Source organism: Gymnoscopelus microlampas (assembly GCF_963454915.1).
Source record: "Gymnoscopelus microlampas genome assembly, chromosome: 3".
NCBI classification, from domain to species: domain Eukaryota; kingdom Metazoa; phylum Chordata; class Actinopteri; order Myctophiformes; family Myctophidae; genus Gymnoscopelus; species Gymnoscopelus microlampas.
The window spans coordinates 42058378-42082194 of NC_139940.1; the positions used below are offsets into that span (position 1 = coordinate 42058378).

The 23817-nt window shown below is 41.8% G+C and overlaps 1 protein-coding gene across 5 annotated transcripts in view; it reads left to right on the plus strand.

Moving 5' to 3' along the window:
* Nucleotides 1-23817, plus strand: part of rims2a (regulating synaptic membrane exocytosis 2a) — a gene marked incomplete at both ends in the record, with an annotated part of 253903 nt that overhangs the window by 154332 nt on the left and 75754 nt on the right. For 2 of the 5 annotated variants that reach the window (XM_084053428.1, XM_084053432.1), the window contains 8 exons: nt 1281-1328; nt 5056-5186; nt 6814-7006; nt 8259-8403; nt 9687-9713; nt 14287-14355; nt 17943-18081; nt 23542-23664. In XM_084053428.1, the coding sequence (XP_083909554.1) occupies nt 1281-1328; nt 5056-5186; nt 6814-7006; nt 8259-8403; nt 9687-9713; nt 14287-14355; nt 17943-18081; nt 23542-23664 (875 nt within the window). The remainder of the gene's footprint in view (nt 1-1280; nt 1329-5055; nt 5187-6813; nt 7007-8258; nt 8404-9686; nt 9714-14286; nt 14356-17942; nt 18082-23541; nt 23665-23817) is intronic. The other 3 variants (XM_084053430.1, XM_084053429.1, XM_084053431.1) reach the window with 3 other exon arrangements.

A 23817-nucleotide genomic window follows, 5' to 3' on the forward strand; every position in this document is an offset into this window, starting at 1 on the left:
CTGCCCTAGTTCTCCATTGTCACGAATCGACAGACCTTGAAACCCCCCCCACCCCCCCCACCAAATGAACTGAAATGTACTGCAGTTTATTAAATGTACTCTCCTCCTGTAATATGCTGCATCCGATCGTGAATTCTGTGTAGTCAGAAACTACAGTGTGGTATTTTTGGAGCGGGTGGAAGGGCGGGGTTTAAATTGTGTTGGGGGGGGGGGGGGGGGGGGGGCAATTGGTGGATAACGTCGCTGTGACGCAAAACGATTTGAGAACAGAGAGGAGCAGAGACTGGCCCGCAGAGAAAAGAAAGGGATATAATTATGAGTCATAAACCGATCGATGAGTCATAGTTTATGACTCATCATCGATAATTTGCTGTGCAGAACTCTCTGCTGCAGAAAGAGGCGGTGGTGAAGAAGCAGATAATCTGAGACTAAATGATCAGCACTGAATTCATACCATAAACCAGTGGTGGACAGTAACCAAGTACTACTTTCTTGGTATTTACTTGAGTGAGTGCTGTACTTAACTACATTTTTTGATCTGTACTTGAGTATTTATAAATATTTTATCACTCCACTACATTTCAAAGACAAATCGTGTACAGGCTCACATGTCATGATGCGATGCATTGTGGGCTTGTAGATCTGCTTGTATGCTATTAGTGATTTTTTTTCTTTTTTACTTTCTGAAAAATGAAAATGCATACAGCAATGCATTGATTTTACAAAATAAATCATGTTTAAAAGCAAGTACTTTTGAAAAGCAAGCACTCCATTTTGACTGAGCAACTTTCCCTAGTTATATTTGACCAGGAGTATCTATACTTTGACTCAAGTACTAGGGTTGAGTACACCACTGCAATAAACATGCTGGGAAAAAAAGAAAAGGAAAATAAGGACAGTGCTGAACGAATGAATCCTCTGGCTTAAATGTCTCCCCTCCAAAAATACCATTTTATTTTAAAAGTGTACAGTATACTGTATGTATGTATATGTATGTATCTATGTACACAGTAAAATCCTCAGTGTTAATTCATCCATTTGTAACGCAGAGACTCAGGTCCACTTTACTAAGACAAGCGGGTTTAAGTACTTACAACTGAGGATATTACTGTGTGTGTGTGTGTGTGTGTGTGTGTGTGTGTGTGTGTGTGTGTGTGTGTGTGTGTGTGTGTGTGTGCGTGTGCGAGTGCGAGTGCGTGTGTTTTTGTTGTTGTTTTGTGGATTTTTTTTGGTTTTTATTGCATTTTGTTTTTCTTTGTCGTTTAATTTTGCTTATCCAGAGCCAAAGCCTTAGTAGAAGAACAACGCCTATTGCCCCTAGGGTCCAGGTAATGGGCCCAGTATGAAGGGCATACCCTCCTCTCTATTTTGGTTCTTTATTCGCTCATTTTGACTGTTTGACTGGCCTTTCTTTCTGTTTCCATAACTTTACTGGAAGATGCATTCCCAGGGAAATGACAAGCCTCAGCTTTCCCTCTCAGTGCGCTGCATTGTGTCATCTTCTGTTTTATTTTGTATTATTATTATTATTGACTAATTAGTGCAGTGGTTCTCAGACGTTTTTTTTTCAAGACCCCCCAGTTTGGTATACATTATGCCACAGACCCCCCATAACTCTGAGAGCGTACAAATGGAACCGAATGGACCCGCGCTCTCGGAGTTACAGACTTCTTTGGGTCTATTTGGTTCCTAACTATTAGCTAGGGACCCCCTGCAACCACCTCAAAAGACCCCTGGGGGTCCCCGAGAACCACTGTATTAGCGTCATGATTATGATTATATTTATTCTTCCTCATTGACACCATTTAACCCATCCACACCATTACACCAGGGTATTGCATGTCCAGCTAATCTGAACTAAATATTTCTGAGAGACACTCTTCCATTCCACTGAGTTATTTAACACGATATCCACCACTCTCTCTCTCTGCAATAGAGGTTTTGTCTAATTGATAATTATTAATCAGATGAAAGAGTGTTAGAATGGGTCAAACTAGCAATAGAATACATGTTCAGAGGCATATTCCGTAAAAACCCTAATGGTCTCTCTGACATTTCATAAAAGCAAAGGTTTTGACTGTACGTAGAACAGCAAGAACATAGGTTTATAATGATACTACCTAAACATTATAATTGTACATATTGTGCTAATTATTCCAAAAAAACGGCACTAGCTCCTTTCACGCTTCGACAAATCACAGATTTGGTCTTGACTCTCGGTAATGCAGAAGGGTGTCTCTCTGACTGTTGGATTTTCAGTCTTTCTCTGGAAAATTATTCTTTGGCTTTTGTTTTGATTTGATTTTTGATTTTAAAAAAATCTTTTTTCTTCAGTGTGACATGAAAGCAGACCTTTGGAAATGTTCAAAGTGAACCACTTTAACACCGCTATCCCAATTCCGGGCATGTCATTATAGAGAGAAATAAAATTGCAAAACGTAAATTAATTGTTTTTTGTTTGCTTAAATAGCAGATCTACAAGCTCATAATGTGTTAACGGTTTGACACATTATGAGCTTATGGACTGGCTATTTTGGAAATCATTAATAGGTAAGGAGTTTTAATAGGTCTGGCGTTTCATGTGGCAATGAAAATATTATAGTAAGTTCTCCTTCACACTTTTGAGATCAGATTGCATTTCCCTGTGCCGATAAAAGTTAATGAATAAGCAAATTGTACCACACAAATAATGGCTTTTAAACCAAACAAATCATTATAGCTTTGACACTTTCCCTTATTTCAACTTTGATACAAGTGGATCTTTGAGGTTTTTAGTTTGCACATTTTCCTGTGTTGATAATTGTTTCTGATTCAGTAAGTGTGAAAATCACGCTTATGATTATAACCTGTGGTATTCACCTCACTAACGTTACTGTGATCGGATTGGTTCTTATGATTATAACCTGTGGTATTCACCTCACTGACGTTACTGTGATCTGATTGGTTCATGATCCAGCCTGTTGTGCCTAACCACTTTAACCCTGGCATCCCAATTTGGCCATGTCAGTGTAGGCAAAAATAGGTGTGTGTGTGTGTGTGTGTGTGTGTGTGTGTGTGTGTGTGTGTGTGTGTGTGGGTGTGGGTGTGGGCGTGGGCGTGCATACGTGCATGTGTGCGTGTGTGTTTGCACAAATAATGCAAGCTCAAGTTGAATCTCTTGACATCATTATAGTTTCACAGGTGCTGTAGTCTGTTTCTTTGTGTGTCCCTGACTAATAAGCCAAATAGGCCTTGATACATTATAATTGCCCTCTATAACTAAAATATATTTTTTAAACACCTTAAATATTGTATTTATTTTAGAAACAGTTTTTCTTTTACTCAAGAGGGACAATGCCCGTCTCAAGTTGATGATGTCATTTGTCCATGTGTGGTCTTGCCCTATGGAATTTATGGAATGCATGTGCAAAAAAAAACATATTTAAAATATATGTTTGATTAACCTTAGGAAGTATTAAGTTGTTTTTTTATTTTCACATGCGTTCCATACATTCCATAGGACTAAACCACACATGGGCAAATTACATCATCAACTTGCGATGGGCATTGCCCTATTGAGTGAAAGATGAACAATTTCTAAAATAAATAAAATATTTAAGGTGTTTTGAATTTTACATTTTAGTTATAGAGGTGAGGACAATTATATCGTATTAAGGCATATTTGGCTTATTAGCTAGGGATCTTTTTAAAGTACTGGGCTATAATATTACAGATGATTCGGTACAATTTGTTTAAGCCTCCTACTACTGTATGTTGTTGTGTGCCAAAAAATCTGAACGCCTGACTTGTCTTGGATGCCATCTCTCTTTGCTTTGCTGCATGCATGAACAAAGAGCTATGATCTGAAATGAACCCTTCTCATATCACACACTCAAAACAAGTATGGACGAAAAGCTTAGAAGTTACATTTTCTTTTCTTTTTCACCTCATCTTTTTTTCTTTTCCTTTGATAGAATGGTTCGCTTGAATTTTTCTCTTCTTCTAAGTGTTAACCTCATGAGTCCATACTTTAGCGTGAACTGTCTGATTCCACTCAACAGCATGATTGATTTCTGTTCATCAGTATTATGAGACGTTATTAGAGACGATATTGCGACTATTATAATTTCGAGCAAGGACACATACGCTGCTTTCTGAGCACATTCCCTCGAGCACTTTACCACAATTTGGATAAATTTGAATAACAATCAGTTCCGTTCAATAAACTTTATTTGTCTTGGCAATGCATTTTTATGGCACACTTGAACCCTAAAATCAGTAACCACAAAATATGTGGTAGAACCAAGCGATTCCTAACCTGTGGGCCCCGGGCCCACAGCTGGGCCGTGAGCATATTGCAAGTGGGCCCCCAAATAATTGGCAGAACACTACGATCTTATTGATACTGTAGTATTACAAATATTTGCTTCTGGTGGGGGTCCCTGGAACGAAATGTTTTGAGATGGGGTCCACATCTCAAATACATATCATTTTGGGGGTCCTTGACATGAAAAAGTTTGAGAACCACTGAAATTATAGCAACATATGTTTTTTAAACTGTTAGGAAGAAATATATATTCAAATATTTGCACAAATGTTCAAGATTTTTCCAAAATAGCAGATCTACAAGCTCTTAGCGCGGCACTCTGTGCCACGCTATGAGGTTGTATATCTGCTATTTTTGAATAGCCAAAATATGAAATATGGATAAAGTTGTTACACAGATGTGTTCCCGGTTTGAATGGGTTAAAACATTTAATAAATGAATTGTTTTTCGTTTAAAACCTTGAAAAATTAGTTTTCGTTCTGATACCCTTTAACTTAAAGTATACTATGTCAGTTCCATCGATCCAAGCCGGAACACGATCAATTGATTGATCATTAAAAAATAAACACGCTCTGAAAATGCACGCGACCCACCCACTTAACCACTGTTAAGTGGTTCCTAGATTTTCAAGACCCCCCTGATCCAGTCAGAAAGGGTCGAGAACCAAACCGCTGCCCCTAAAAGTTTCCCCCTCCTTTTTTCCCCTTGAGTGAGCTCTCACCACATGGTCTCTGCTCTGCCCCCCGCAGGTCAAACTCTGGTATGACAAGGTGGGCCATCAGTTAATCGTCACCATCCTAGGTGCCAAGGACCTTCTGGCCAGGGAAGACGGCCGGCCCAGGAACCCGTACGTCAAAATCTACTTCCTCCCCGACAGAAGGTAAGAGTAGAGACAGATTCTGTACTGATGTGTGTGCTGTTCTCATCTTTAGTTGGGCCGCATATTCTTTTTTACACATTTTCATTGACCCGAGTAGCCAGTAGTGGAAAAGTAAAGTACAGTACTTAAGTAAAGTACTTTTACTTTACTTGAGTATTTAAATGTTTTCGATTTTCTACTCTTCTACATCTCAGAGGCAAATATTGTACTTTTGAATGCACTACAATTAGCTACACTAAAAACTTTAGTGACAAGCTACTTAGGCAGATTTAGAATATTATGAAACATACATTAACCACTTAAGCCCTATTTTATGCGTCGGCTATTTGAAAATAGCTGATATCTACAACCTCACGTGAGTTTGTAGATCCACAAGTACAAAATTGTACTCCTTTTTTCCCAGAATTGAAGCGGTACAATGCAGTGGGAGAGTGGTGGATGGATGTTCTCAGGGTGTTTGTTTTGTGTTTTGTATCAGGGTGAATACCTCAGGCGTCGTAGTGATGTTTATCATCCTCGGAATGCTCAATCCAGGCCACTGTTTCTCAATCAGTAGGTCGGGACCCATTTGTGGGTCGCGAGTAAATATCCCCTTTTTTTCGTTTCCTATATTTAAAAATATATATATCTTATTTCGAAAGATTTTAAAACGTTTAAACAAAAATAATCAATTCCAAAATTTGTCATAAATAAAATCAGAAAAACTTTTAAGAAGTAGTGAAAATAGCAGATCTACAAGCTCATATAGATCTGCTATTTTCACTCGTTTGGGTCCTGGGCAAATGTCTAATTTCTTTATTGGGTCTCGCGCTTAAGAGTTTGGGAACCACAGATCTAGGCCAGTGGGTCTCAAAGTGGGGTCCAGGGAACCTCAGGGCTCCTTAAAGGGGTTCTAAATGGACCCTTACAGGTCTGTAACTCTGAGAGTGTACAAATGGAACCAAATGCACCCTTACAGGTAACTCTGAGAGTGTACAAATGGAACCAAACGGACCCTTGCAGGTCTGTAACTCTGAGAGTGTACACAAATGGTGGTTCCCCTTGGTCCCGTTTGTACACTCTCAGGGTTATGGGGGTCCTTAAAAATAAAAAATACAAAGTTTGAGAACCACTGACCTAGACCATGTGGGCGTTTGTGATGATAAACATAGAGATGATGTGGATGTGTGTGTACAGTAGTTGTTGTCTCATTGGGTGTTCAGTGGTTCTTACACCATGTTTAGAGATGCTCTCCCATCCAGAGATGAGGAATGGAAGAAGTGATTGTTTCAGAGAAATGACATGGGAGAGAGAGATATCCGAAGTAAATACATCTGCTGTTTGTTTATAACAGAGTTATTAGTATTCTCTGTGAATAAAGAAACAGCGTTGCCGTTGACGTTATGTGAAGTCCACAAGATGGTCGCATATTTCGGAGGTCACATATTTCACCGTAACAGCATTAACACAAGAGGAGGCAGACATTTGAGCATTGGAATTTTGAGAGAGAGCGAGAGAGAGGCGTTGTCATCTCATTCTCCCAGCATGCAGTGCGTGGTGCCGTGCAGTGCCGTGCCGTGCCGTGGTGTCGTTGACCTTGTTGTTTTGTTTCGTGGCTGTTCTCTACCATGGTTGTAAATAAAAACAGTTTGAATTATTGTTCCTCCAGTGACAAAAGCAAGAGGAGAACAAAAACGGTAAAGAAATCCTTAGAGCCCAAATGGAACCAGACCTTTATGTACTCCCCGGTGCACCGGCGGGAGTTCAGGGAGCGCATGCTGGAGGTCACGCTGTGGGACCAGGCCCGGGTGAGAGAGGAGGAGAGCGAGTTCCTGGGAGAGGTGAGGAGACACACACACACACACACACACACACACACACACACACACACACACACACACACACACACACACACACACACACACACACACACACACACACACACACACACACACACACACAGCAACAAAACAATAAAGCACACGCACATCCACTCACAAAAAAAGCAGGTGCTTGGGCTGAGAGGTCAGAATCCAAAAACGATGAAATCCGCACACTGGATCATGCTCCAACGTTTTAAATGTATTTGTTCCTTACCAGGGGTCCAACGTTTTCACCTATACCAAAGTTTTTCAGGCCAAGGACCCCCTAGCTGAGAGAGAGATGAAGCAGGGACCTCCTCTATATTGTATAAAATGATGTTGCAGATTAAACTTCTTTTTTGACCTGCTCTTTTCCCCCTCTACACCTCTTTGCCACAAATAGCCGCTCACAACGAGCTTGTAGATCTGCTATTGTTGGCTAAAGTTCTCCTCAGAAAAGGGATGCTGTAGGGTTGAAGTGGTTAATGTAAAAACAAAATCCTATCGCACAAAGATTTGGCCGCCCCCCCTGTTGTAACTCTGAGGACCCCCTAGGGGTCCCGGACACTCTGTTGAAGACCCCTGCTTTATACCATTGGACGTGACGAGCCTTATACCGGCTCTTCATCAGGTCTGATGAAGAGACGGTATATTTGGCCCTCACCAGTGTAGTGATACTGCACACACACACACACACACACACACACACACACACACACACACACACACACACACACACACACACACACACTCCCACACACACACTCCCACACACACTCCCACCTGCCCATGGGGAATAATGTTGGGACACTCCCGGCCTGACTTACTGACCTGTCAGCTTAATCCAGCTGAATGGGGTCAAGCTCCTGATGAAGCTCTCGGGCCAACGCAGGGGATTTAGGTGTTCCACTGCACTCCACGTCTGACATGGACACCATGGTGGCATGCTTCCATGCTCTGCTGATGTTGGTATAATCATCAGGAGAGATGACAGGCAAACGTTGATCAAAATAACGATTATTTAATTAACTAATGCAGATGTTTAACAAGGGTCCATTTACGCTCTCAAGAGTTCAAGATCTATAAGGGTCCATTTGGTTACCAACTCTCCCATCATTTAGCTGGGGTCTCCGGACCACTGGTTGAGAACCACCGGTGTATTATGCATCTACACACATGTGTTTGTTTGTATGTGTGAGCATAATATTTGTGTGCCCCCCCCCCCCCTCAGATCCTGATAGAGCTGGAAACAGCTCTGCTGGATGACGAGCCTCATTGGTACAAGCTGCAGACCCACGACGTGCCCCCGCCTCGCTCCTCCCCCAACACGCAACGCAGGCAGCTGCACGGAGAGAGTCCCACACGGAGGCTGCAGAGTATGTATAACACAATGGATTACATCCGATTTCAGTCATTTCTTTAAGATCAAAGACTATTAGAAAAATAATTTCTGTAGAAAACATGTTCAGAAGTATCTTCCATGATAAAAACCCTAACGGTCTCGGATATTTCATAAAAGCAAAGGCTACAAAGCCTCAATCTGCGATTTATTCACTTGGTTGGCTGTACGTAGAATGGCAAGAACTTAGGTTTAGAATGATAATAATAAACATCATAGTTCTACATATTAAAGGATAAGGCAGCCATCGTTGTATTAAGTTTCGTATCATCAACATAGCCCAGTCCCAAACAAAAATATATATAATTTCACCTACTTACAAGTATGGTCAGTCTTGCCAAAACAATTATAGCTCATATCCTGGAAGTCATAAACCTCTGCTGTTGTCCAAAATGAACAAGTCCCAGAGCGCTACTGTTGTTTTGGTGAGCATTATTCATCATCTAGATGAACATTATAACACGCTTATGAAGTGACGAGTAGGAAGTCGGCCTCTGCTCATGCATGGGGACAGAGATCGAAAAAGCGTTTGCCGTCACTTCATAAAGTTGTTCCCGGAAAGAAATTGCAATGACCAGGTTCAATGATGAATTATGCCGAAATAAACAACACGTTTTAGGACCACAATGTAAGTTGTATGACTTTCAGGTTATGAGCTATTATATTTGTTTTGGCAAAGACAAACCAATTTACAGCCAATGTGTTCTATGCCCTCGATTTGAAAGTCGTGCGGCTTAGCAATTTGTTTCCATGAATACTTTACAGTAAGTCTATCAAAGACAGGGGGATCAAAATGTTCTCGATAGGCTCCATGCACAGCAGCCATATTATCACTTCCTTCACAGGTGTTACCAATGATACTATTGAAGGCTCTGTTCCATTTAGAGTAGCACAGTGGATCTCAGACCCTTACGGGTCCATTTGGTTCCATTTGTATACTCTCAGAGTTACTCACCGGTAAGGGGCCATTTGGAAACCCCTTAAGGAACCATGAGGGTCCCTGGACCCACATTTTAGACCCACTGGTGTAGCAGAGTTTCCAGTGAGCCAACATGAACAATATCAGCAGATTCAGCACCCTGACTCTGTTTGACCAGAATGGAACAGAGCCTTCATTAGTATCATTGGTAACACCTGTGACTGTCTTCACAATATGGCTGCTGTGCATAGAGCCTATTGACAGCAGTGACGATGTACTGTATGTTGATATGTACTTTTGTCTTTGTTGTGCTCGTTACATCAACCTGAATGCTTCTACAGACAAAGGCTCCTATTCGTACAACTCAGGTAACAAATGTCCAGCCATGGAGCCTTTGAGTGTTGCTTTCCCTCAGTTTGGAGAATGCCTTCTCGTGTCCTGACGCTCCATCCTTTTCCCTGAAGGCTTGCATTTTAATTTCTCTGCTGCCTTACCATTAATTTCTGCGAGCTGGTGGTGTGCGATTGGCTTCTGTTTACACCACTCGTTGGAACTATAAACTCGGGGGGGTTGTAGACTCAAAAGACCACCAGCTCAGTGACCTTGTGGTTAGAGTGTCCGCCCTGAGGACTGGGAGGTTAGTGGTTCAATCCCCCCGGCCGAGTCATATCAAAGACTTTAGAAATGGTACCGATACCTCCCTGCTTGGCACTCAGCATCAAGGGTTGGTTTGGGGGCAAGTCCCAGCGAAAATACTAGTGCCATGTCCAGAGGCTGTACTTGTACATCATTGCCATTCTATGTCACACAAAATTAGCAAAAATAGCTGATCTACAAGCTCAAAACGCGTCGCACCCGCGACGCGTTTTGCGCTTGTAGATCTGCTATTTTTGCTACTTTTGAATTGGTTCCTGATTGGTTTTTTTTTGCCATTTTTTAATTGGAATCCTGAAAAGTTACATTTTTATTTAATTTCAAATGCATTTAGTTATACTTATATTAACTTTATAAACTTACATACAAATACATTGGACATTGAAAAAGACAATAGAATTGTAATACTAGTCATTAAGCTACTAATATAGACTGAAGTAATTAAAGCGGGTCATGTTTGCATGTTTGGAATTTGGAACAGCTGAAATCAATAGTATATCAGTATTCCCCGCTATTAACCTGCGGGCCGCATTAAGTGAAGGTGGGGGCCGTATGTTGCCCCCGGGCCGCCAGTTGCCCATGTACAGTATGTACTAGTGTCATGCCCACTGTACCTGTACATGGTCATGGAGTTTCTCAAAGGGAAAAGGAGCTTGAGCAGACACCCTGGACCTTCCTCCTCCGTGTACCCACACAGCACATTCCTGAGTGTTCATTTAACCCGTAAGGGACCATTATTACTCTCTCAGAGTTAAATTAACATTTGGAATCGTGCTGTACAGTATACCTGTTGACTCTCCCCATGTCCTAGCCTCTGTGTGCAGTCCACAATCTGTTCCTATACAATATTGTGCCTTCACCTCCCTTATGAAAAGTCGGTATAGGAGGGAAACTCTAACTGTTGTTGTGTTGGTCTGGTGGCACTGGGGTCTTATGGGTCTTCCAGGTCAAAGAAAGTGTTGGTCTGTGAATTTTGTCAAGTAGGGGGGGCTGACCACACCTTTTGTCCTCTGTGGTGTCTTTTTTTATGTCCTGCCTGTTATCAATGTTTCCCCCCCCCCTTTTAAAAAATGGGCCAAATACTTGAATTACATTTCAAGCCTCTGCTTGTGCTTTGTGTGTCTTAATTATGAATACTGTATGTAGCGTGGGATTCACTTGACATTCCTACATTACAAACATTTTGATTATTATTCTATATATTATTACTACTGGGCAATAATACATAATAATATGTTAAAGAAACTGTATCGTCCAGCGTTGGTCTTCTATCCAGACCCATAGAGAGAGAGAGTTGAGTCACGCCTCCTGTAGTTCCAAACATTGGAACTTCCTCATTGTGATAGAAAGATAACTTCCGCATTCCATTCTTACAATGGGAGTCTACGCCAGTGTCTCTCATAGTTATGTCACGCTGCTTCTATCCAAAACCTTAACATCTCCTTTTATGGCCTTTACCTCTCTATTCATACGCACTGTATTCAGTGAATGGATACAGTAGGTAAACATGTGTGTGTTGTTGCTCTCATTCCACTGAATTCTTATGTTGCTGCAGGACTGTTTCAGTGTATTACTTAACCCCTGGACATCTTCAGGCTCCTCCTGACCGTGTTCTGGGTGTTTGTGTGTGTCAGTGCGAGGGGGAAAGAGCTGACAGCTGTAAAAAGAATGATGTTTCTTGGTGGTCTGTAGATGAAAAGGTTGGGAGAGAGGAGGCGCTGTCAGAGAGAGCAGCGCTTTTCTGAAAAAAGCACAAGTGTCCATTTGATTTAAAGTTGACTGAATGGGGCAGAGGGGCGGGGGGGGGGGGGGAGGGGGTGTACTCTAAAATGAGGAGAAGAGCGGGATAAGGTGACTTGAAGGATGAAGGGAGAGCTGTTAGAGCCAGGCCAATTCTATCCAGCCCCCTAACCGCCCCCCCCCCCCCCCCCCCCCCTCGACTATCCTCACGTTTCAAATTGAACAATTGAATCTGTCATCTTCAATGGGGCCACGGCTCAGCTTGAGGAGAGATCTGGATCCTTTGTTACAGTTATTTTTAGCGGCGCTAGCCGCTCTATACCTTTAGGTATAGAGCGGATATTAGCCCTCTATGCCTGGCTTTTGCGTCAACGTTCTGATTGGTCAGGTGCGCCAACGTTCTGATTGGTCAGGTGCGTCAACGTTCTGATTGGTCAGGTGCGCCAAAGTTGTGATTGGTCACTATTCATGACATCACTATGATGTCATGAATATAGAATTCGATGTCTATATAAACGATGACAATGACTTCATCTTATTATTCATTTGGCTAAAGTCTCCGTCTAGGTAAGTTATTTAAAGTTAATATGACGAATAGAAAGAGAAAGATACAAGAACAGATGAAGGGTGAATGTATAGAAAGTCTGAGTTCGGGACCCAGTCATCCGTTATGACAGAATGGTTTGATAGAGACGATCGAGAATCCAAGAGTCCGTTAAGGTTCTGATTGGTCAGGCCCGTCAAGGTTCTGATTGGTCAGGCCCGTCAAGGTTCTGATTGGTCAGGCCCGTCAAGGTTGTGATTTGTCAGGCAAGGGGACTATTCATGACATCACTATGATGTCAAGGTTTATTTTTTATTTCCTCATGTTTTTTTTTGTATATATTTTTATTTGGCTAAAGTCTCCTTCTAGGTAAGTTATTTAAAGTTAGATCCTCAATTTAACTTTATCTGTCGTCGACGCTCTGATTGGTCAGACCCGTCAACAAAGTGATTGGTCAAGCTTCACATGACACATGGCTATAAACACATTATAAACACATATCGATGACATAATGTATTCAAAGGCGCCGCTACCTTCACACAGGGTGTGATTTTTATATATATCGTCGCTGTCGGGGGGCAGAAACCTCATATCTCCATATTTCAACTTTTAATGTTTATTGTTTTGTTTTGTAAATGAACTAGAGGGTCGGGGCGCTGCGCGCCCCTCCCCCCTAGCCGCTGCGCGGTGCTTTGTGTTTGTTGGTCTCTATAATATATAAAGCCATAATAGGAGATGTTCCCAATGGAGCTATGCCCAAATATGGAGTGTGTTGTCTGACCTCACTTGGGTCTCGTTGGGCGGTGGTCGGCGATGACGCTAAGGAACAACATGGCCGACTGTAATGTTGTGAGTTTGTGTTTGCCGCAATTAATTATGCTGCGAGGGGGCAGATGTGTGCTGAGCAGTATGAAGTGGCCTACAGACTGCGCGTAGTAATTCTGCACGTTGTGGCGTGTCTTGTTAGTGACATTGATATGTTGTTTTTGTGTTTAGTCCCACACAGTGGCAGGTTTTTTTGGGGGGTTTTGGGTTTAGAAATTGTATATATAGATAGATAGATAGATAGATAGATGCCCTACAAGATTTTATAGATATTTAACCGATGAAAAGCATTAACAAGAGCTTGTGACTAAATAATACCTACATCGGATCAATAGGAACACATGTTATTAAGTTTCTAAGGACCCCCCGAAAATGAGATGATGCATCTCAAGGGGGTTATCCTTCTAATAAAGGTAGCCTACTATATATACAAGTAACAGTTTTGGACATATAAGGTTTCCAACCGACAGCGCTGATATATATTAGGAGAAATATTGTTTTGTCTTGCCGGTGCCTGCCTGCATTATGTGCAGCACGGTGATGTGCAGGAGAGACAGAGCCATCTGAATTCATTGGGTATATAAAGATATATATAGTATATCTTCACTGGACGCAGTTCGAGACTTCACTTTAACTCTTTAAGACCGGGAACGCATCTGTGTGTCATTTTTAGATTTCGTTGGGCTATTCAAAAATAGCAGATATACAAGCTCATAGCGCGGCACCAAGTGCCGCGCTATGAGCTTGTAGATCTGCTATTTTTGAAAAATCATGAAAAGTTGTGCAAATATGTGATTATTATTATATATTTTTTGGCAGACATTTGTAACTCAAATCTTTGCTTCTGGGGGTTCCTGGAACTAAATATTTTTTACAAATGTTCACTTTACAAAATATATAATCCAAGATTTTGGCACAAATTTCCACGATTTTTCAAAAATAGCAGCACCGAATAGCCCAACGAAATCTAAAAATGACACACAGATGCGTTCCCGCCGGTCTTAATGGGTTAACCAATAAAGATTACAATTATGCTAGGCGTGTCTCGACAGGCACTGGGGGGTGAACGAGACCAATGTAAATGAACTTCTCTCTCTCTTCTCCTCTCAATCCCCCCCGTCCCCCGCTCCCTTCACCTCCTCTCCCGCCCTCTCTCTCTCTCTCTCTCTGCCTTGAAGGATCCCAGAGGATAAGTGACAGTGAGATCTCAGACTACGATGGTGAAGATGGTGTTGGGGTAATAACTGGTAAGACACACATATTGATACAAACCACTCTGTCTATGCTTTGTGATTCCAATGATAGGAGTCAGGAGTCCAGAAGAGGGTATATGAACCTGTGTTTTCCATAGCATCATATCTAGTGTTAACAGGGTATGAACCTGTGTTTTCCATAGCATCATATCTAGTGTTAACAGGGTATGAACCTGTGTTTTCCATAGCATCATATCTAGTGTTAACAGGGTATGAACCTGCGTTTCCATAGCATCATATCTAGTGTTAACAGGGTATGAACCTGCGTTTCCATAGCATCATATCTAGTGTTAACAGGGTAAAGCAATGCTGCAGCATCACAGTAAGATGCCTCCCTCTGCACTGGCCTGCTGCTGCTATACACTCAGCTCCAACTGTACGCCCACGCTGAAACATCACCGAGAGAGAGAGAGAGAGAGACAGAGAGAGAGAGAGAGAGAGAGAACGCACAGAACGAAACAAAACAGTGCCTATGCCTATGAGGGAAAAGACAGACATCAGATGTGTCAGAGAGCGAGGGAGAGAAAGAGAGAGAGAGAGAGAGCTTGAAGAGAAAATAAGAAAGAGAATACATTACTATAGTGCTCTATCTTCCAAGACAGACCGACAGACAGACAGACAGACAGACAGGGGGGATCGATGCCTGATGAGAATTTATCTGAGGGAAACCCTTCCTCTTTAACATTCCAACCATTCCCTCAGTGCTCCAGCATGATGCCAGCCTCCCTCCCAGGGCAGGGGATACCCCTCAGCTCTCTCCTCCTCCTCACACCTCCTCCTATCCTCTCTATGCAGACCTCCTCCCAGGGCAGGGAATACCCTCCTCAGCTCTATCCTCCTCCTCACGCCTCCTCCTATCCTCTCTATGCAGACCTCCTCCCAGGGCAGGGAATACCCCCTGATAGATCGATAGTTGCAGCCCTGTTGCTCAGATCTTGAAATATACACAGTACCTGGAGTGTTGATACTCAGCCTACTGTAGTTTCTGAAGTCGGACAACTATTTCACATCTTTGAATGCTATTTAGAGCAGTAATAATGACATCCCCTGAAAGCTGTATTATTATTATTTATAGTATAGTTATTTCCGTTCTCAATAACCTTTTCTTTTTTTCCCAAATATCTTTAACCACTTAAACCCCTAATGGTTGAGCCAAGTCCCCCGGGGTTCTATAGCAGATTGACAAGCTCACAATGCGTTGTGTGTTGTGAGCTTGTCGATCTGCTGTTTTCCTGCGAAAGCGTTCCCCACAATACAGATGCTGGGGTTGAAGTGGTTAAGAGACAGCAAAGACCAAACGGTAGTGGGGGGGGGGGGGGGGGGTAGGCGGACATTTACTTTACAGCGCCTCCGTTGGACAGGCTATATGAGGGAAGCGTTTGAAAATAATTGTGCGAGGCAACAGTCCGTCTCAAGATACTACTACTGTATATGCAACCTAAAAAAGCACCTTCTTAGGTTATACGGTAGCTATCAAAATTAGCCTGTCGTTGCAGTGTTAGGTAGGTCTCATTGCGATGCCATGGCAAAAGAACACATTTAACATTGCATGCTTTGTCTCTTCACGTATCAGATATTTCTCCCTCTCATTCCCAACCAGTGTTGCCAGATTCTGTGAGAGAAACAAGCAAACCAGGTCTAGGAAAACCAGCCCAAAAGAAGCGACTATGGTGCCACATGAGCACTCTTTAACACATACATCAGCTTTTTGAAAATAGCAGATCTACAAGCTCACAACACGTCACGATGCGACGCGTTGTGAGCTTGTACTGTAGATCGTCTATTTTCAAATAAAATCTTGCGTGGAAATTATGATAAGCAGGTCTGGCAACCCTGTTCCCAACCACTGTACCGCACACTGAGGACCATAGCCTGTCAAACCCTGTTAATTGTCAGTTCAAAGCTCTTGTCTTTAGTGTGTATGTGCTTAACAGGCAGACTCTAGCCAGGCGTGAACCCGCACGTCAAGAGAAAGAACGGATTTAATTAGCTTCCGCACGCAATTGATTGCCGAGTTGCATTGTTAGCTGTATGTTGGAAAGAAATAGCAGACATGGCAGCCCCCCCCCCCCCCACCCCCTATACGCATAATTACATAATTATACCGCATTTAGAGGTTTTCAGGCATTACTATTGAAGTTTTTGATTGAACAAACTAGTGGACCAGGGTGGCCACATCTGTGTACAGTGTGTTAATATCATATTAATATAACCGCCAACGTAGCTATTTTGTAATGCCACAAAATGTACATAATTCAGCGCTTTTATGGATTTATGGATCGCACACATGTCTCGAGTCAATATCGTCACTGTTGTTGGGTAAAACACCTTGTATGTCCAGAAATGTTACTTTTAATAAAATGGAAAAATGGATTCCAAATGGAACCAATGTAGTTATAATTTAGTCACACGCTCTTGTTAATACTTTTCATTGTTACATTTATTAAACACACAGACAGACATAACCACTTACAAATAAAGAAAATGTAATGGCAAAAAAAGCACATGTACAAGCTCCCAACTGTCTTCGCTACGTGCGCATGACCCTGTTGTGCGACGATGTAGCGTTAGTTTACAAAAAGACACAAAAAGCTGCAAGAATATGGAGATACAAGGTTTCTGCCCGACAGCAATAATAATGAGAAAGTACAGCTAACAGCCATGCCTTTAATAAAAACAAAAATATTACTTTGTCAAAATGCCTTGAGTGAAGGTTAATGTTGCTCTGTCATTACCTCCCATGTTTTCTTCTAATCTTACTTTTGATTCACGGTTATGTGTAACTCATTTTAATGAGCTATACACTCTATTGAATATCAATCAACTTTAATAGAGCAAAGCATTGACCTTAACCGTAGCTGCTAGCCATGTCTGATTATCGGGTAATGAACTCTTTCAAGTTCAATGGACTAATCAGTCTTGCAGGGAAAATTCATTATAATATTTCAGATTTTTTTTAAGGCTATTTTCATGTTTAATGCACAATGTTATCACAGTGAGTGAATCACACCTTTATTGAAACCCAGTCCTCATTTATTTGAATCTAGAGACTCGGCAAAGTATAAAATGGAAAATCCATCACCTGTACAGTATGGCATTTAACATAACTATTAGAAAGTTTTGTCCAAAACTGCTATACACATTATGTAGTGTGGTTAAAGCAAAGTACACACTCGGGAGGAATTCATCTGCATTACATGCATTATTAAGTCCATCAACGTATTTCATTCATACTTGTACATTATACTATATACACATATTGAACTTGACAAAAATGAGGTATTTTCCACTGGAGAAAAAAAAGTGTGATGGTCGCACAGCTTGTTGCCACAACGCAAGAAATGATTTTAATAGGAAACCAACATTTCGACCTTCGACCACAGAGGTCTGTGTGTGCACACTGTTTTCATCAAAAGAAAGACTGTCTAGTGATTTTCTTTTTTCAAAAACACGATGAGGCTTCAAACTCCTGTTATGTTGATGGTTAAAAAAGTCCCTGAACCCTTTCACTCTCTTTCTCTTTTGCCCTCCTCCTTTCCTTCTCTTTCCCATCCGTCCTCACCCTCCTCTTCCTCCTCCAGACTACCGGACAAACGGTCGAGACCTCCAGAGTTCCACCTTGTCCGTCCCGGAGCAGGTGATGTCATCCAACCACTGCTCCAGGTCGGCAGACATCAACCGGGCACGTTCGCGTTCTCCCAGCGTCCCCCCGCCCTCCAGGTATAACCACTGGTTATCAGTCTAGCATTTCAGAGTTACAATCACTTTTATTGTCACATCACACGTTGACAGGTGTAATGTAGTTTGTCAAATATGTTTTGGTGCGAAGCTCCATTATTTGTAGTTTTCAGGAAAGGGGGAGGGAGGGCGCAGAGAGAGGGATAGTAAGGAGAAAAACACATACTGTAGGAAAGAAAGGTCAAAAGAGTTATGTGCATTTATACATATATAATAAAACACCTTTACATGAGGTTAGACATAAGGTGAACAAAATAGCTGGTATGTAAATGAGGTGAGACATAAGGTGAAAAAAGTAGCAGGTATATATATACATGAAGTTACACATAAGGTGCAAAGAGATAGCAGCAGCTGAAGTGCATGAGGTACAGTACTGGAACGGTATACATAGTCTTATGTGCTAATGACAGTTCACATTCAAAAAAGGAAGGTAAAATCCACATGGCAATCCTTTTCTGACCAACGCTTTCTGGGTAATTGTGATTTTGTGATCTGTTTTTAGCTGTTCTCTTGTATACGCTCATCTGATGATGATTATGATGATGATGATGATGGTGTTGTTGTGTGTCTTTGTGTAAATAATACTAATACTATACTAACACAATAATACAATTTCCAATGACATTTGCGAGGAGCCACTGTTTGGAAATCCCATATCAGTCGCGAGCGATTCTACGCAGATGATACGCGGATGATCTCAACAGTACCAAACCCTCAGTGTTAATTTATCCATTTGTAACCCTGATAGAGTACAAAATGGAAGGGTCCAGTTGGTTCCATTTTGTACACTCTCAGAGTTAAATTCACCCTGAGGATTTTGTTTTTACTGTGTCGTTCCATACACCAAAAATTCCAGCCACAACAAATCCTCCCCTCGGCCCATAGAGGGCAGTGTGTTTAGCGTACGGTACGGTACTATAGGGGGGTGATCCAGTCCGCTTCTGTCATATACACAGCAGAGGTCAGGACCCGGAATACGACCCCGGCGGTGGGGGGTCCCAGTACAGCTCTTCCTCTAGACTGGAACTGGACCACCCCACTGTGTCTGAAGACAGCTACTCCCCTGACAGGTATACCCATACACCTGAGCTTACACACCGCCGGCCGTGTATACTGTATGCTGGTCAGCACACTGGCAAATCTCCTCTGTGTTTTCCTTTAGCCCATTCAATCCGGGAAACGCATCTGTGTGTCATTTTAGATTTTCAGCTATTCAAAAATAGCATATATGCAAGCTCATAGATCTGCTATTTTTTGAAGAATCTTGAACATTCTGTGCAGCATCTTTGAATACATAATATTTTTTGAAACAACCTTTTTAACTCAAATCTTTGCTTCTGGGGGGTCCCTGGAACAACATATTTTGATGGTGGTCGGCGGCCAAAAACAAATAACTTTTTTCAACTTTTAAGAAAAATGTCAAGGACCACCCAAAATGATGTGTATTTGACCGCGGACCCACCCATCTCAAAATATGTTGTTCCAGGGACCCCCCAGAAGCAAAGATTTGAGTTACAAATGTTCGCTTTAAAATATATATATGTTCAAAGATTTGCAGATATTTTCACGATTTTTCAAAAATAGCAGATGAGTGCCGTTCTATGAACTTGTACACTATATCTGCTATTTTCAAATAGTAGCATTTTCAAATAGCCACAGAAATCTAAAAGTGACACAGATACTTTCCCGGTCTTAATGGGTTAACTCTGAGAGAGTATAAATAGAACCAGAAAGGACAGGCAACGGGGGTCCATTTGGTTCCATTTGTACGCTCTTGGGTTACAAATAGATGCATTAACACAGGATTTTTACCGTGCACACGCATGTACATAATGCGAGCGTGTAGGGCTGGGCAATATATCGATGTTATATCGATGTTGTGATGTGAGACTAGTAGACTTCGTCTTCATTGTCATCGTAATATCATGACATGACATACTGTAAGTGTTGTCTTTTCCTGGCTTTAACGGCTTTATTACAAGTAAAGAGATCATTTTCTGAACTTACCTGACCGTTCTAGCTGTTCTATTATTTTCCTTTGCCCACTTAGTTATTATACATTCATTACTGGTGAATATTTATCAAACATTGTGAAAGCAACAGTTCTGGTCCACAACATTGTTGCAATATTGATATCGAGGTATTTCGTAAAAAATACCGTGATATTTGATTATGGCCATATCAGCCCAGCCCTACAAGCGTGCATGAACAGATGCAATGCAAATGCGTGTGGGTGCCGACATGCAGATACATGTAGCATTATGCAAAGTGGCCTTTTAGCCTTACGCTGCCTTGTGGTTAGAGAGTCTCCGCCCCTTCCGTATATGGGAGGTCCGGGTTCAGTCCCTGGCCCGAGTCATACCATAAGACTATAACATGGTATACCCAATGGCTCCCTGCTTGGCATTCAGCGTCAACAGTTGCATTGGGGGGTAAGTCCCTGCGACATACATAGCATCATGTCCAGGGGGTTGTAGGCTACTTGTACATCAAGCTGCCTCAGGCTATGGAAACAGGAGATAGGTTCCTGACCTATTGGCCACATGGCTACTTACTACTTCCTTTGCCTTAAAGGGATAGTTCACCCCCAGAATGACTTTTTTTCTATCGATTAGTCACCCATTTTTTTTGTTTTTGTCGCATTCCTAAGCCAATAATTTGATGACCAGCAGCGGTTCCGGTAGGAGACACAAAGAGTCTCCTACCGGAACCGCTGCCTACCGGTCCGTTGGTCATCAAATTATTGGCTTAGGAATGCGACAAAAACAAAAAAATATCCATGAATTCAAGTCTCCATGGGGTGACACAATTTGTTTGAACTATCCCTTTAAAGTCTTTGGAAACAAAATTTCAGTGTGACTGTCACCCAGTCCTTAAATAGCATCCTGCCACTCTCCCCAAGAAAGTATTCAGTAAAAACCTGCGCTGATGTCATACAGTACCTCTGCTTCCTACAAGCTCACATGCAACGCGTTGTGGGCTTGTAGATCTGCTATATGTTCGGCATGTGACACTGTAGAAATTACGTTTTCTTTTTGTGCTGTACTATGGTTGAGCTGTTACACTATGCGATTGGATCACAGTTTTAGTATCACATTGTAAACAGCAACATTTGTATTGTTTAATAATTTGTTTTGTTAATTGTTAATTTATTGTTTTCATTTATTTATGAACATTTGGGCTGGCGTGGAATACAACTTGTTCCTATGTATTTTTCCTCAAAGGGCTGTTGCAACAACCTGTTTCACTTCTCCTTCCCCGTTCAAAAATCTATGAAACACATGGAATACTTTGAGGAGAACAAATGTCTTTATAATGTCACTGACCTGTACTTAGTGAATGAATGAGTGGTCAAGGGGAAATGGTCAGTCATCCTCGATCAGCAGACATATTTCTGTAAGACTCATCTGTAAATGTCTGTCCGAGATGCCAGAGTTCACTCACAGCCGTGGCACGAACCCCCCCACCCGCTCTAATTAACTTTATTTCATATTTCAGAAGTACAGCCTAAATCAACATGAATACACGGGAAATGCACTTATCTAAATTGTCTGTGACAGAGCTCACTTGACTGTATTTCAGTGCCTTAAATGTAACAGCTTTGCAGTTATTTATTGAAAACAGCTGAAAATGACACACAAAATGACTCATGGGCAATTATGGAACTATGGAATATGGAATTATGGAACAAACATGAAACATCTTTGAATTATTGTGGGAACGTGAATGAAATGTTGTTCCTGGTTATACACTAGTATTTTGATGATTCTGTGTCATTTGTGTATGTTTTTTGTTTTTGTTTCAGGGTTTTTTTCAAGTTGAGTTTGGGTATATTTTTATATGTATTTATGTACATGACCTCATGAAATTCGAATCTCCAGTATATAAAATAATGATATGAGATAACTGGAGGTAATGATAGACACTTAGACAGTATTTAATCATACAGGAAGTGTGAATGTGTTCTGTAGCTCAGATGGGTGACAAACAGTAGGACTGTGCTGTTTGTCACCCATCCTTCTCCCGCGTGACCACTGCTGATGACATCCATCTATCTGTGGCCACAGCTGTGGGGAAGACATCTCTCTCTCTCTCTCTCTTCTCTCTCTCTCTCTCTCTCTCTCTCTCGCTCTCTGTCATGTTACTCTGCCATGTTCCTCTTGTCTTAACCTACTTCTGTATCTAGCACGCTATACATTTGTCTTTACCTCTACCACCTTTTCTTCCATCCCTCTCCCTCTCTTCCTCGGCCCCATTGAACCATCTCTCTCTCTCCGTCCCTGCTCCTCCTCCCTCTCCGTGATGTGGCCCTGCAGCCATTATCTCACCCTACCTCCTCCAAGCAGACACACTGAGCCTATCGATGATCCTGAAAAGGAAAACCCCAGGTAGACCTTTATACCTGAGACTGCATGAAGCCCCCCCCCTCCCCCAAACCCACCCACCCCTCCACAGAATCTTAACCAGCAAGGCTTCCAATCTGGGAGTTGAATTATGTCACTAACTAAAGTTTTCAAATAAATGTAGTGGAGTAAACGTACAATATTCGGATCCGAGATGTAGTGGAGTAGAAGTAAAAGTATTGGAAATTGGAACACTTAAGTAAAGTACAAATAACAAATTAACGATAACTATAACTAACTATACCTATAAAGTTAGTGGATGGCAGAGTCCACACCACAAATATAACAAAGGTGATGGTGACCGATATAGCTATCGCTATAGTTATAGTGCTTGGCGTGAACTGTAAACTGGCCTTTTAGAGGGAGATGAGCATCACAGAAAACATGGCTCTCTAGCTAGGAAGCTGATTTCTACCCATAGCAATGACTGGACATTGTCAGTGCCGTCATTGCCTAGTTATCAGTGCTACTGTACGAGAGTCCCTACAACATCCATACACGTCATCCACCCAGTATCTACATTCTCTGTCTGTCTCTCCTCATTTCAGAATCATGAACTCTTTAGAAGCATTCTTTCCACACCCGTTATTTATGATAATGATAAGGTACAGTCCATTTTATGGACAAGTAAGAGTGACAGATAATGAATATTTTATTGTGTCATTTGATTTCGGTCAGCAAATAATCTTCTGTATCAATACTGTGTATGAATTATAAGTGGCTTGTGTTTGTTTGTTTGTTTGTTTGTGTGTGACATTTTGTCCAGCAGAGGAGGTTTCCTGTGCCAATTGTGTTGAAATATACTCATGTTATACTTGCATATTACATGCATTATGTACGTACACTGGTGTTGTAGAAAGGCCGTTTGTTGTGGATCAAATCACAGCAAAAAAATTGTCTATACCATCAGGAATCCGTTTAAAAGCTAGGAGGGTATTCCACACTTTTCTTTTCCACATTTTTATTTTCCTGCTTCGCCCCCTTTTTCCTTCCTTTCAAAGTAATGAAATACTGACCAGCTGTGATATCTTTTCGCCAGCCGCAACCACCGTGTGTACCCCCCCCTGTGCCGAGAGGAGGCGGTCAGGTTACTGCGTTCCACTAGGATGTCCCGTGCCAATTCGGAAGGCGCCTACTCTTCTTCCGACTTTGACTATGAGAGGTATCAACACGCTAAGCGCCACTGTTATATATATATCCGTGCATCCGTCGTCTTGTGGTCCCTCCTGAAAGTTGTCCCCCCTTTTTATTTATCTGTGACCGTGAAACCGTGATGACTAGAGAATGATACCCCCCCCCCCACCCCCCGTCTGAT